At 35.8% G+C, this 16,256-nt stretch overlaps 1 protein-coding gene across 1 annotated transcript in view; it reads right to left on the bottom strand.

Moving 5' to 3' along the window:
* The window catches only part of swm (Zinc finger protein swm), a 370,656-nt gene that overhangs the window by 330,089 nt on the left and 24,311 nt on the right, over nt 1-16,256 (bottom strand). Inside the window, exon 2 of the mRNA XM_090402359.1 lies at nt 2,142-2,260. Coding sequence (XP_090258485.1) covers nt 2,142-2,260 — 119 coding nt within the window. The remainder of the gene's footprint in view (nt 1-2,141; nt 2,261-16,256) is intronic.

Raw genomic sequence — 16,256 nt, 5'->3', positions numbered from 1 at the left:
ACTTTGGGACAGTTGCTTTTGATAACAATAACCAGCTGATAACATTAAGCAAAGGATATAAAGAATTGCATCATTTATTGTTATGAACATTATTTAATTTATTGTTATAAACAACTTTTTAATTTATTGTTATAAACAACTTTTTAATAAGCAACAACATAAAATTTATTTTATAAACTTATCTAGTGTTGTCTGTCATGTGTTTGAATATAGTAGTTCATGAATAAATTGCTCATACTCATGCCTTTCGAAGTTTGTTGCTCTATGTTGCACACTATGACAAAGTATTTGTAGAGCTTCTTGCATCTCGTCATTGGTTGGAGGAGCTTCTAAAATTTGTTCTTCTATACTTATATTAGGTTCGCTTTCTTCTACTAGTTTAAAGTTTTCATCAGAAGCAGCTTGACATATTTCTGACACTGTTATTGTAGCCACCACTTCAACGTTGTTATCAATATCCAACCAATTTTCAAATTTTTCTTTTGACATACTGTCTGGGGTTTGTCAAAAATTTCATTTGTAAAATATTCAAATTCTTTAGAAGAAGGAATTTCAGAGTTTGTTTTAAAAAATCTACCTTTTTGGAAGCAGTTTTCAATAGTCTACTCTTAGACTTGCTTTCTTGACATTGCTACCAAATGCAATGCATCAAGAAGGGAAATCGTTTCTGCAATTGCACTTGCATCAGATTGGTCTTTTATATAATCAAGTTCAGCTATAATTCTCACACGAACTTCACTGTGATAATAAGCTTTAAAAGCTCATATGATGCCTTGGTCACTTGGTTGAATTAACGATGTGGTGTTCGAAGGCAAGAAGATTATTTTGATGTTCTTTAATGATAAATTGGTTGTGTGTGCAGTGCAGCTGTCTACTAACAAGACAATTTTTCACTTTCATTTAAGATCCCACTTAACTAACCAATTGTTGAAAATGGCATTAGTCATCAAGCATTTGCACTAGAACAGTAGTCAACAGGCAAACTTTCGACACCTTTAAAACATCAAGGATTTTTACTTTTTCCAATCACTAGAAGTTCTCTTTTCTCACCTTTCATATTAGCAAAACAAAGAACTGTCACTCACTCTTTTGAAGATTTAAATCCTTTAGTACTTTCGTTTTTAAACAAATAAGTACGCTCAGGCATTGCACGATAATAGAGTTCTGTTTCGTCTGCATTGTAAATATCCTCGGGAGAATATTCAGCAATAATTTTTGGCCACTTGGTCTTAATCTATGGATCAGCTGCTAAAAAATCAGCACTTTTTTCTTCGCCATGAATGCGCTTGTACACGATATTCTCTCGCTTTGTCCACCTGTTAAACCAGCCATCAGTTGTGATGAAATTTTCTTTGCCCATTTTGCAAGTTCTGCTTTTTGACACATCAAAGGCCCATTAATCGAAGCATTCTTTTCACAAACATTACTAAACCAAATTTTTAATGCTGATTCAACTTGCGTATCCTTACTAGATCAGGGCACTCTTCTGATTCAGGCACTCATTAGTAAGAGTAGAAGTTTCAATGTTTGATCTGTTTTTTAAGATCTTACACAAGAGTGGTTGTGAAATTTTTAAATGTACAGCCACACTATGCTAACTCATTTTGGGCAACTTATCATAGCACTATAAAATTCTTTGCATTTCTTGAAAAGATAAATCTTCACATTTTTTACTTGCTTATGCCATAATGTTAAGGGCTGCTTTAACAAGCACTTAAAATCAAATTCACTTACTGAAAGAGAATGCGAAAATAAACTTGAAAAATCACAATTTGACTGTATTTATACCCACTTGCAATTTGTCTGGAAGATTTAAAATTTACAGAAGAATAAGATTAAAAAAAGATTATCACAAAAGCCAGATTTTGACAAGTGTCCTTTGTCAAATTTTCTCCTGATTAACCCTTAAAGTTCTTAATTCTGAGATGCAAAAGGTTAAACATTTGAAGATTTTGATAACAATAACTGGAACCTGATTATAACAGGCAGATTATTTTTAATTCATTTTAAATGGTGTGTTTTGGGACAGACTGATTTTGATAACAATAGCTAATTGATAATATTATCCACGATCACAATAAGAAGATTCTACTGTGGGTGTGGGTATATATATATATATATATATATATATATTCATTTACCTTTCTGCAGAAACACATCTAACTGATCAAGGCAAATGTCTTTTAATTCATTTTCTGGTTTATCTTTCTTCACCAGTGCCATCACATATTTTGCTAAGGCTGCTGGATCAGCATCACACCTACAAAGAAAATGGAATTATTAACAGTAAAGAGATTTTATTTTTTTTTGTCATGAGTCATTTAAGAATTTTCTTCAATCTTTGGTGTGTGTGCACCAACAAAAGGATCAAATTACAGTGGAACCTCAGTTGTCGAACTTAATTCATTCCCGAAGGCTGTTCGGAAACTGAATTGTTCGAAAACTGAAACCATTTTCCCATAAGAATTAATGTAAAATGGATTAATCCATTCCCAAACCCCAGATGATTGTTTATTTAAACCTTTACAACAGTACTTCATGCATAAGATCATATACAAACATATGAAAATACATAAACTCTTACATAAAAAGAATAAACACAATAAATAGATAAAATATAGACAAAAATTGATTGCCTCTTTATTTTTGAGTATTGTACAGATCGTTGATTTCGCCATACCGAACTGCATAGCAAGATCCGAGACACGAGCACCATTTTCATGTTTGGATATGATTTCTTTTTTCATCTCTATCGTAGTTCTAACAACTTTTCTTTTCGCTTTGCTGCTATCACTATTCTTTTGCAGCCCCATGGTGGCTTAATTAATAATAATTTATGAAAAAAAAAACAACAACAAAACACAAAGGAAATCAAGAAAACTCACTGCAAATTCAAGCAGGTGTCTGCACTGAACGAAGGCTGCCGCGTAACTGACATTTTCCTGCCTTACAGCTCAGCACGTGGTTGCCGTTTGCCTGTTCGGAAACTGGGGCGTTTTTGTTCGGAAAATATGTTCGGGAACCGAATTGTTCAAGAACAGAGGCATTTGACAACCGAGGTTCCACTGTATACTCCTATGTAATATTTTGAGTCAATATATTTGCCTATATATTGACCAAGATATAGGCAAATCCTCCAAAGATATGATACAACCTTGATCGATTCTCTATTCATGTGTCTTATAAATTTATATGTTTGTGTTTGATGTTTATCAACACTGTTTTCTAAATTAGTAACGAAATTGTTCCATTGAACTCTGTCTTTTATGTTTCTCTTTTTGTGTTTATATTCATTTCATCCTCTATTTTGTTTGTGCTTAACCATTTTTTATAGGCCTTCCTTTTTTCATCTATGATTTTCCTGATTTCTGGGTCCAAGTTATTGTTTTTTCATTCCCAAGATTTCTTAGGCTGAATCTTCTATAATATTGCAGAGATGATTCCACTCTTCATTAATAGATTCATCTCAGGGTAGTTGCTGTAATTTTTCAGTTTTTTTTTTTTGCTGATATAGTTTTCTTTCATTGGAGTTAGATAATGGGAGGGGGAAATGTATTGATGTCACACCTAGATAATGATCTGATTCAATTTCAAAACCTCAGAAGACTAACATCAAGATTGAATCTACATTCTTGATGTTAGATTCATTCTTGTCTATAATAGATTTTGATCCTCTTGCTGACCATGTGCATTTATAAACGTCTGTGTTTGAACATTATATTCATTATTCTTAGATTATTGTATATAGAGAAAGATTAATCTTTGGCCGTTTCTATTTTTTACTAATTCTCCAAAAGTTTTGACATGATTTTGGATTTTCATATTGTCTATGTGAGCATTTAAATCACCTAGTAGTAATAACATGTCATTTTTGTTTATTTTCTCTGTTATATTTTGGAGTTGGTTATAAAGTCCGAACTTTCTTCTTCTCTCCCCTCCTCTGCAGCATATAATCCGAGAACTGTGAGATATCCTCTATTAAGTTTCAATCTGAATTGTAATTTTCTTTCATTCCAGTATTTATAATTATTGATGTTATCTTCAAGGGATTTGTGAATCACAACTGATACTCTTGCTCTCTGGTCCTCTTGTACTCCACCATAGATATGTATGTAGTTATTGGTTTCTTTGGTTCCCTGATTTTTCTTCTTTGTTTCAATCAATGCTGCAATTTTGATTTTCTTTTGATATAGAATTTCATCTGTTTGGTTTTCTTTGTGAGATAAACTTTTTACATTCCAGGTTGAAAAATGAGTGATTATTATTCGGTCTTATTAAACCCTTATAAGAAGAATAACCTCTCAATCCAATATTTTTCCGATCAGTACCTTTAGCCAGTCTAGGGTCATTTGCATTTTAAGTGGTCCTTGAATTCTATCATTGAGACTTGAAAGTAATTAGAATACTTTTGAATTGGTTATTACCAAAAACACAAGGTGTCCTTTAGTGATAGGGCTGCCACCTTGAGGCAACTAGGCTTGCCTTTGTTTTGTTTTTTTTTTAGTAGGTAGTGGAAAAACAAATTGCTCTAATGGCACTGGGAGGAGGAGTAAGAAGTAAGAAAGAGTAGAGGAAAGAAGACCAGACGACCAGTCTGCAGTTATAATATACCAAGTGTATATTGTAGGAAGTAAGATCAGGTCTAGCTCGGGTATCTCAGTTTACCATGCCAGTACAAGACAATGATATACTAATGATTACCTTTAAATCTTGCAGAATCACGTCCCCCAGATATTACTTTGATATATGTCATCCACTGTCTTATCTGTGCCAATATTTCATAATCCAATCCCATATTTTCCAGTTTATACAAGTGTTCCAGGAGCCCACGTAGCTCAGTGGAAGTGGTGTTTGCACTCCTCAGCACTAAACTGCCCAAAGGCAGACTTGGAGTTCAAGTCTAGTCGTTGACTAGAGGAACTTTTACTAAGCCTTTTTTCGACCAGTTCCTGAGTTAGTCGATCTCTGGCATGGGCAAGCAGGTTTTTTCTCCTGGAAATTCAAGAAAATCGACCACAGAACCCACACTATTTCAGACATTAAAATATTGTTAGGGACCATGAGATGGCAGCACTTGCATGTCACCTATTCTTCATGAAACATTCATAAACTTAGGCACTTCCCAACTGAGTACCACAATCACTATCAGCAACTGGAGGCAAAATAGTTATGTCTTCAACTGAAATCCCCAGTGACAATCAGATGTAACACTCTTTGACCATAAGTTTCTTTCATCACATGCTGTTTGAGGAAGTTGTCTCGCAACAGCTCAATAAATTCATTTCATTCATGTCGTGAGATTTAACTGCTACCCAGTCAATGTTCAGAGAAATATATTCTCCATTACGATTGCAAATTTTGCACCCATCATCATCTTTATTTGATAATGCATTTTTTCATCACTAGCAACCAATCCAGTGGTCTGTAACAACATTTATGTACCTGATTATGTGTGATCTATGCTGGAAGATTGTGTAGATTCAATTCTATCTGGAAGCTTGTGTAGATTCAATATTTGCAATGATACAGCTATTATTCCCAAGCTGTTTTGATTATGTGAAAACAGCTCTTCTGAATTATGGCCAAAGCAACTAAAGGTACAAGGATGGCATATTATGTCTGTAAATCATATGTGTTGTTTGATTAGTTTGTGTCTTTTACAAGATGAAAAACTGCAGCTTCTGAGAAAAGGGAAAAAACCAGCGAAATGAAATTTGTGGTATGCTGTTTTGCTATGGAAATTAATAATAATGTTAGTAGACACAGTAGACAATTTACAAAGAGAAGTCATTTCTATCCAACAGATTTGGAAAAAGAATAAGATGAAAATTTCATTAAAACAATAGTAGTATGAAGTGCATCACTATTTTTTATTTATTTATTTAAATAGTTAGGAACTCACATTAAATCAAACAGAAGTAAAATAATAAAGAATCAATACATCAATTCTGAATGATTAAACAGAAACATGAAACAATAAGAATTTAAATATTGTAATTTAGAGAGAGAGAGAGAGAGAGAGAGAGAGAGAGAGAGAGAGTGTGTGTGTGTGTGTGTGTGTGTGTGTGTGTGTGTGTGTGTGTGTGTGTGTGTGTGTGTGTGTGTGTGCACGCACGCGAGGGTGGTCTGAAAAGTTCTCGGCATAACAATGAAAAATTCATAATTTCAGAATTATTTTTATTTTTCAACATAATCTCCCTTAAGACTAATACATTTATTCCAGCGATGCTCCAGCACCATTATCGAGTCCCTGTAGTGGTTCTCAGTAAGATCTGCAAAATACCCCATCTGCAGCTGCAATCACCTCTTGATTCGAAGAAAAATGGTGACCAACGAGAAAAAGTCTTAGTTTTGGAAAGAGACAGAAGTCAGAGGAAGCCAAATCTGGGGAATAGGATGGATGTTCCAACAATTCATAGTGCAGATCCCTTAATTTTCCCATTGCCAAAACACCTTTGTGGGCAGGTGCATTGTCCTGATGAAAGATGATTTTTTCTTCTGCAAACCGGGTCTTTTCTCACAAATTTTTTTATCAAATCTGGTTAAAAGATCGGAATAATATTCCCCAGTTATTGTTTCACCATTTTCAAGATAATTAATAAACAAAATACCATTAGCATCCCAAAACACTAATGCCACGACCTTCTTTGCTGATGGAACTGACTTTGTCTTCTTTGATGCTGAACAACCAGCTTCTGTCCACTGTTTTGATTGCTGTTTGGATTCTGGTATGTAATGGTGAATCCAAGTCTCATCCATAGTAATAAATCAAAGCATAAAATCAGTTTTATTCTTGTTAAAATGCTCCAAGCACTGTTCAGAGATTTTCATGCGAGTGCGTTTTTGATCTGCTGTGAGCAAGCCACGCATCTTGCGCAAAGCTTTTTCATTTGCAATTCTTCATGCAAAATATATCCTACACGTTCTTTTACACAACTTATATGTAGGCATGTCATCACCCATTAACAAGAAGAGGTGTGTAAGATTACTATAATCTATAGAGAATTGTGCAAGAAAAACTTCCTCTTTACATAGACTAGGCTTCCACAATTTGATTTCAGGCTTGATTTAGTGGAGATTGTTGCTGTGTCTATTCCATGGCGACTGCCACTGGAATAAAAGTTGTCTTACGATCTGCTTGTGATCAGTGCAGAGAACATGTAGATGGTGAATGTTGAGAAATGAAATGGAAAAGCTGCAGTCTCTTAATCATCCCAATGTGGCTTGGAATCCAGCAGAAGTATATGTCCAAATGTAACAAGAGAAAGCCCCGGCTGATTCTACAGCTCAAGTTTACTGTACGTAGGGAGCTCTGTGAATCTGTATGTGTGAACACACACACACACACACACACACACACACACACACACAAGGCATGTTCAATAAAAGATCAAACCTTTGCTATAAAAACTTTATGGCTCGTTTTACAACATTTTAAGCAATGCCCCCCTTCAATGTAGACCCCTCTACCGGTGATACACCATTCCAAGCATTTCTTCCACTGATAGAATGCTTCTTGGAATGCACCTTCTGTGATGGTATGCAGTTCTCGTATTGCATTTTCATGAATCTCCTCTATGGTTTGGAAATGATGTCCTTTCAAAGTGGTTTTATGTTTGGGAAACAGGAAAAAAAGTTTGCTGGGGATATGTCCAGAGAATAAGGTGTATGGGACACAATGGATGTCTGATGTTTCGCTGTTTCTGATTGTCAGTCAACAAATGCAGCACGAAGTTTCCACTGACACGAAGCATCAGAAGTTTTCAGTCAAAATTTGATGACAAGATCCTATGCTGATGCCCACTTTGTCAGCAACTTCTTGGACAGTTAAACAATGATTTCCATGAAGCACAGCATGAACTCTCTCGACATGTTCATTGTGTGTTGATGTAGAAGATCGACCAGGCATCAGATACTTCACTGACTGACATTCTGCCCCTTTTTAAAATGCTTAAACTACTCATAGCACCATGTTCAGCTCATATAGTCCTCCCATTATGCTAGATTAAGCAATTGAAAGATCTCTGTAAAATTTTAACCAAGTTTGCAGTAAAATTTCACACACATACACACATCCTTCAAGCTCTTTCGTTGTCACTTTGTCACTAATCCAACGAACAGACTGTGCTTGTCTGTGAGCAAGTGCTTTATTTCTAATTCAGCTCTCAGATGTACAACTTAAAACTGGTTTGAACACTGCCTTGTATACTGCTAGTTTTGGGTTTTGACTAATTTCTCTCCTTTTCCATATAAATTTATTCAGCTGGATATCCACCATACCATCTTTGCTTATTGTGTTGTCTATATCCAGATTTAACCTGCCATCTTCACCAAAAACTGAGCCTAAATAGCTGAAATATTTTACTTGTTCTATAGGATCTCCATTCAGAATGCAGCTGAAGTTTTCTATGCTCCTGCCTATTTTCATAGTTTTAGTCTTTTTATTGCTGATTTTCATGCCAAATTTGTTACAGTGGTTATTCGATTCAGTTAGAGAATTCTGGAAACTTGCATTAGATGTGTTTAGGAGTACAACATCATCTGCATAAGGCAAAGAGCTAAGTTTGACATCTTCAATTTTAATATCAGGCTTGATGCCACTTTCTTTCATAATGTGATCTATATAGATGATGAATAAGAGTGGAGACAATGTGCATATCCCTCTGCATACTTTTCTTACCCCTGATTTTACAAACCATTTTCCTATTTCCTTCAATTCTAACTGTTGACCAACAATTTAAATATAGACTACGTATTGCTCTGTATAATGTTCAGTTCACCCCAAATAATTGTAGTGTTTTGAAAAGCTTTTCTCTGTACCCCTTGTTGTATGCCTTTTCCAGATCAACAAAACAGGTACAAATCCGTCATATTCCCATGGTTTCTCAACCATTTGTCTGAAAGTGAAAATCTAATCACTCAACTTCTATTTGCCTGAACCCAGCTCGTTCTTCTCCGAGTTTCTCTTCCATAATCTTACCTGGAACACTCAGTAGAGAAATTCCTCTGTAATTCTCAAATTCAGCTTTACTCCCTTTTTTTTTTATACTATGAGAGCTCTATTTCAATCATTGAGAATTCGACCTTCTGTCCAGGCCCTCTGAATTAGGCAGTGTAGCCACTGCAAAACTTTTATACGTCCATACTTAAACATTTCTGGTCGAATATCATCTACTTCAGCAGCTTTTCCACATTTCAAGTTTTTGATGACTTTCTCTACCTCAAGTATTGATATGTACTTCTCTTTGCACTCATCTTGAAAATTTTCTAGTACAGTTCTGTACTAGAAAATATAGACAATATTTATATTTTAATACTTGCAAATCATTTGGCCTTTATAGATTATGAGAAAGCTTTTGATAAAATACATAGAGAAAAATTATGGAGTATGATGAAAAAACAAGGATATCCATTATATTTGATATAACTTTTATAAAGTTTATATAAAGATATAAAAATACAGTTACATTTAGGTAATAAATTAACAGTTCAGACTGAAATTAATCAAGGTGCCGGACAGGGATATAGTTTTATCTCTGACTCTATTCAATATTTGAGGGTGATCTGAAAAGTTATCAGCCTAACAATGAAAAAACGAATTTATAATTTCAAAATTATTTTTTATTTTTGAACATAATCTCCCTTAAGACTAATACATTTATTCCAGTGATGCTCCAGCACCATTATCCAGTCCCTGTAGTGGTTCTCAGTAAGATCTGCAAAATACCCCCTCTGCAGTTGCAATCACCTCTTGATTCGAAGAAAAATGGTGACCAACGAGAAAAAGTCTTAGTTTTGGAAAGAGACAGAAGTCAGAGGAAGCCAAATCTGGGGAATAGGGTGGATGTTCCAACAATTCATAGTGCAGATCCCTTAATTTTCCCATTGCCAAAACACCTTTGTGGGCAGGTGCATTGTCCTGATGAAAGATGATTTTTTCTTCTGCAAACCGGGTCTTTTCTCACAAATTTTTTTATCAAGTCTGGTTAAAAGATCGGAATAATATTCCCCAGTTATTGTTTCACCGTTTTCAAGATAATTAATAAATAAAATGTCTTTAGCATTCCAAAACACCGATGCATGACCTTTCCTGCTGATGGAACCGACTTTTTCTTTGGCACTGAACAACCAGCTTCTGTCCACTGTTTTGACTGCAGTTTGGATTCTGGTGTGTAATGGCAAATCCAAATCTCATCCATAGTAATAAAATCAGTTTTATTCTTGTTAAAACGCTACAAGCACTGTTCAGAGATTTTCATGCAAGCGTTTTTGATCTGCTGTGAGCAAGCCACCCATATTTTGCAAAATTTTTCATTTGCAATTTTTCATGCAAAATATATCCTACACATTCTTTTGAAATGCCTATAGTCTCAGCAATTTCACACTCTTTGACTCGCCTGTCATCCAATACCATATCGTGCACTCGATCAATGATTTCTGGTGTTGTTACACATTTTGGACGTCTTTTTTGTACAGATCATCTACAAGGCTGGTATGGCCACGTTTAAACTCGGCAGCTCATTTCTTAAGTGTCGAAAACGAAGGACAAGAGTGCCCATAAACTTTTATGAACTTCAAATTAATTTCTTTCGGCATTAAACCTTCTTTTACAAAGAATTTTATAACCGCACGATACTCAATTTTATCCATTTCAAGGGATACAGACAACACTTTTGCTTCAGACAGCTGTATAAAACAAACTACTTGATAGAATGACTTGCAATTTCACAAGGATGCTTATGACAGATGTACCAACTTAGAAAAAATAATAATAATCGAGCCGATAGTGTTGCCATTTATGGTCGAGGCCGAGAACTTTTCAGACCACCCTCGTATATACTGTATATATAGAAAACAATTAAACATGGTTTCCAGTTAACCAGAAGAACTGGTATCAATACAATGCTATATGCCTATGATCAGATTATATTACAAGACAATAGGATGATCTTAAAAAAATCAGTTTATGAAGCAAACAAAATAAGTCAACAATATCATTTAAAAATTTCACAAAAGAAAAACAAAAGTCACGGCATTTAAAAGTCAAGATCATGTTAGATCAAAAACAGTCATAGAAAATAAAATAACAAAACAGATGACGGTTTAATTATTTAGTCTGCATAAGTATATATCTAAAAGATCAAAATATAGATATAAAAATAAAGAAATATCAGAAAATCTATGGAACAATTAAAAGGACATTGAATAATAAAAAAAACAAGAGACAAGTAACCTAACTTGAATTTTACAAAGCAATGGCCACTCTGACTATTATGTGGTTCAGAAATATGGACTGTCAAAAAGAATGATGAAAATAAAATATAACCTGCAGAAATGAGATTTTTAAGAGCAATTAAAGGATGATGCAAAAAATTGGACCATATAAAAAATAAAGACATCAAAAGAGAGTTAGATATTTACAATGAAAATGAAAAAATCAAGGAATATAGAGAGAAATGGAAGCAGCATTTATTTAGGATGGAAAGAAATCAACCACCAAAAGAAGTGGATAAATATAGACCAAAGGAAAGAGGAAGAAAAAGGGAATACCAGTGAAGCCAGAGCAGGCAAATGCTAATCCTTGGGAAGAAGGTGAAAACATTTTTGGACAAGGAATGCAGTAAGGAAGGCTGTTTTGACAATAATCCTCAAGAGTGTTAGCAGCTGATGGGTAGGCAATTTTCACATTTTATGTTCAAAGATCAAGAGTGGGTGGATGGTATATCTGCCTGCTATTTTATTTTACCTCACACCTCTCTGCTATTTGGTTGCTTTTGTGTATTGAAGGTGTATATTGGTTCCAGGATTCCTTCTGGTTCTGACGAGGTGCATCTTGTTCAGGCTCAGACACATTTGAAAGCAATGAGGTTCACTGTTGGGTATTTGTGAAAGACACTCCAAGTTTTCTTCTGTGCAGTCAGTGTTCCACCTTGGTTTAGGGAAAGTGGAAACCAACTAGATGTCTTAAGAATTGACATGCAATACATTCATCACACGATTCACTGCGTTACTGATTGGAGAAGAGCTGACCGTCGCAGAATCGAATTCTTCTAAGGAAGAGAGGGTGAGTTTGCTTGATTTTTCCATCGTAACATCTGGGATGTAGTATCTGGGTGCCTATACAAAAAGTAGACAACAATGGGAAATTATCACTCCCAAAGGGGGATATTAACAGAAATATGACATTAATGAGGTCATCCTGAGAGATATCTGCAGCAGGAAGAAGGTAGCTGTAGCATATTGTTATAAGAGATCCGAATGAAAACTACCTCTACACCTGTATTAAGTGGGACTTGCTGGAAAGGAGAATGGTTGCCCATAGGGATAGCAACTCCTACATGGGCAGGTATATCTCCATCATATCCTTACAAATGGCTATATTTTATAATGCCAAATGTCAATGGGAGCCATGTACGTTTCTTGCAGGCAAAAGCATATTGGTTTATTCTTCTGCAAGAGAGCCTTGATGTCTTCAATGTTTTCACAGAATTTATTTTTGGTAGTCACCTGGCTTCTGATACTGTGACATCTTTTCATTACATTTGGATTTTTTCCTTTTTTATAAAATTTTGGATAACCGGTGTCCATTTCTTTTTCATCGGGAAAACTATCCAAGACATCATCTAGGAATATTGTTTTATCTTCTTTTGTGGAATGCAGATATGTAACTGATTTATTAATGGATCAAGAGACATATTCTTGAGTCACTGCAATGCATGTTCCATTTTTTTTTTTTTTTTTTTTTGCAATTTGATATGCTCTAAAAAAGAGACAGCAAGCAAACCATGCAATTTAGGGATAGTGAGTTTTGATAAGATAGGATCTACATAACTGTTAAGGTTTCTACTGACATCTTCACAGCTGCCTGCTCTAAATAGGAGGCTTTATCACTAGATGTTGCTACTTCTATGGTATACTGCCTCCATGCCCACTAATATAGGATGCACTGCTCAATTTTTATTTTTTGGATCTCCTTTTCATCCTTCCACCTTTGGCATGCTGGGTTACCTCCCGCATAGTCAGGACATTTTGGTGTTTTACTTTTACACCTTGTTTCTCATAATATTTGCTACCATATCAGGCACAGATCAGAGCCACAACAGGCACTCTGACAATGATCATACAAGGGTGATTCCATAAGTTTCTGGCCTGACTAACTATTAGAGGTGATAGAAAGAAAACAATGGTGTCACATAATCTCCCTTTACTTCAATACATTTTTCACACCTTTGAATAAACATTTCTATGCCCTTGAAACAACAGTCTGTAGTTTTGTCTGCAAAATAGCCTAAAACTGCATCTTTCACCTCATTGTCATCTCGAAATTCATCGAAAGCAAATTTTCTTCCTGCATAATTTTTTGACAAGTGGGCATTCATCGAATGAATTTGAAGTGTTAGTTTTGATGAGAACCAACAATTCAAAACAGCAGCCTTTTTTGCAGTAAAACTTAAATCAAAAAAATCCTAATTAAAAGGCAACACAGGTACCTGGACAGAGTTCTTATAAGTTTTCTAGTAATTTTTTCAATCTTTCAAAACTTATAACTCTCTGAACTTATCTCCTCAAATGGAATATTAAGGAGATCCCATTCTCCTATCACTCTTCTAGAAGAGTTTAGTGTTTTATGAGATGTCACTGTAATTAGTATTTTACCCACTGATGAAGCAGTTCATAATTTTTCTGAATGTTGCTAACTAGATATTTCCACAAGGATATAATATGCATAATACCATATTATGGTGGAGTTAGTATGCATAAGAAAATAGAAGTAATGAGTGGAAGGAGGGTAATTATTATGGGAGATTTCAACTATGGTAACATTGATTGGAAGGAGGAGAGGACACATGAGAGGAAGGAATTGGATTTTATGTGGTTATTAAGGGATAACTATCTGCGACAGCATGTAATGGAAAATACCAGGGGTCAGAGAGTGCTTGACCTAGTAATTACATCTGAAAATTTGACTGTAACGAATATGACCACGTTGCCACCAATTGGTGAGAGTGACCATAGGGTCTTGACTTGGAAGGTGGCTAAAGGTGTGGAATTTACAATTAAGACAGAGTACATGTGGAATTATCGGGCTGGTAAGTATGACAAGCTTAGGAGTTTGATTGGTTCAGTGCTATGGCATGTAAAACTGCAAGGGCTTGGATGTTGATAGTGCATGGGTGGCAATGGCTGACTGTATACCTAGAGTCCAAATAATAAATCAAGTTGGAGTTAAATGGATGAATAACACCATTAAGCCTGAGCTGCAAAAAAAGAAACAACTGTGGAAGAAATTTAAGGAAAAAGGTGATCGGCAGGCACATGAACGGTATAAAGCACAGGCCAGAAGGGTAACGAGTGTGGTAAGAAAAGCAAAAGTGGATTATGAAAGAACATTAGCCATGCAGGCTAAAGAGAATCCCAAACAGTTTTTTCGATATGTTGCAAGTAAAAGAAAAAACGTATATGGCAGAATGATTTCCAGGTGGTGACATTGCAGGAATGAATGAACCAATAGCTTATACGGGAATTGTGGTGAATGAAGTGGAAGTGAATAGTCTATTACAAAACCTCAATGTCAATACATCTGTGGGATTGGATGGTATACCAGCTCGTGTCGTATGTGAAGCAGCTAAAGAATTGTCAGTGCCCTTGACCATTTTGCTTAATTTGAGTCTCGGGTCTGGGTTATCCCTGAGGGGGTGGAAAGAGGGGAAAATAGTTCCGCTGCATAAAGGAGGTTCCAAGACTGCTGTTGTAAATTACCGACCGATTAGCATATCAGGAATTGTTGTCAAGGTCTTGGAGAAATTAGTCAAGAGAAAAATATAGGATTGGATAGATGAAAATGGGATACTGTATGGGGGACAACATGGTTTTGTGAAGGGTAGATCATGCCTCACTGATTTGCTCATGTTTTATAACACAGTGATGGCTGAACTGCATAAGGGTAATGGGTTTACAGTGATTCAACTGGACCTTGCTAAGGCCTTTGAAAAGAAAAAAATACCACATGGAATTCTAATCAGTAAATTGCAGCATATGGGGATGAATACAGGGTTGGTGAGATGGATAGTAATGAGATGGTGAGGAGGGTGGTTGATGGAGAGATATCAGAAAGTGGTTTATTCAGGAGTAAAGTCCAAAAGACGACCTGTGACTAGTGGTGTGTCGCAGGGTTCTGTTCTTGGACCACTACTGTTTAATTTGTTCATTAATGATACAGGAAAGGTTCTGAGAGGAAGTGTTCATTTGTTTGCTGATGATGCAAAGTTGGGTAGAGCAATAATGAGTGCACAGGATGTCAAAATTTTGCTGAATGATTTGGATAGTTTGGAGGACTGGGCTAAGGAGAATGGATGTCAATTTAATGTTGCAAAGTGTAAAGTTATGCATTTTGAGGTAAAAAGATTAGCAGCAGTATATCACATTGGTGCAACCATACTCCAGGAGATTGACGAGGCCAGGGATTTGGGAGCGTTGGTGGATAGGGAGTTGAAGTTCAGGGGGCACATCACAAAAGTGGCTAAATCAGCTCATCCAATCACTTGGTTGCTGAAAAATACTTTAACAAACAGAAACAAATAGGTTATTGTTCCTCTGTATCGAGCCTTGATAGGACCCCATCTAGACTACTGTGTCCAGATATGGGCACCAGGGTTTCTTCTTGATGGGGAGGAGATGGAGGATCCAGAGATGAGTGACCAAGATGATAGCAGGTCTATGGAATGAATCTTATGAGAACAGGTTGAAGATTTGTGGATTGCAGAAATTGGTTGACAGGCAGAAAAGGGGCGATATGATTGAGACATTCAAATTACTGAAGGGTTTCTATAAGATTAATTCAGAAGATATTTTTGAGAATAGGACTGGTGGTGGGAAGACTAGGGGCCATACATGGAAGCTGGGCAAGAGTGTGGTTAGCAAGGGTGTTAAGAGCTAGGTTTTTTACTTGGAGAGTGGTGAATGAGTGGAATAAGCTGCCAGAGTCTGTTGTGGGTGCCATGACTGTGAATGAGTTCAAGGCGAGATATGATAGATACTGTGTGAATGTCGAATAGTTGTTCTTGACATGATGTTAGGGCCTCCTTCGATGAGTCTATCGACTCCTTCGAGTTGTCCGTAATAATAATAATATCACAAGAACATAGTCAAGAAACTATGTTCTGGTGACAGATCCTGCCAGTCCTTCTAAACCCTTTTGAATAAAGAAGAGTGACATACGCAATGTGGATATTAAATAATGAGACTTATTGCAAAAA

This window comes from Typopeltis vanoorti, chromosome 13, assembly GCF_054136105.1.
Source record: "Typopeltis vanoorti isolate ZY-2024b chromosome 13, IOZ_Tvanoo_1.0, whole genome shotgun sequence".
Taxonomy (NCBI): Eukaryota; Metazoa; Arthropoda; class Arachnida; order Uropygi; family Thelyphonidae; genus Typopeltis; species Typopeltis vanoorti.
This window is presented reverse-complemented; position numbering and strand designations above follow the sequence as displayed.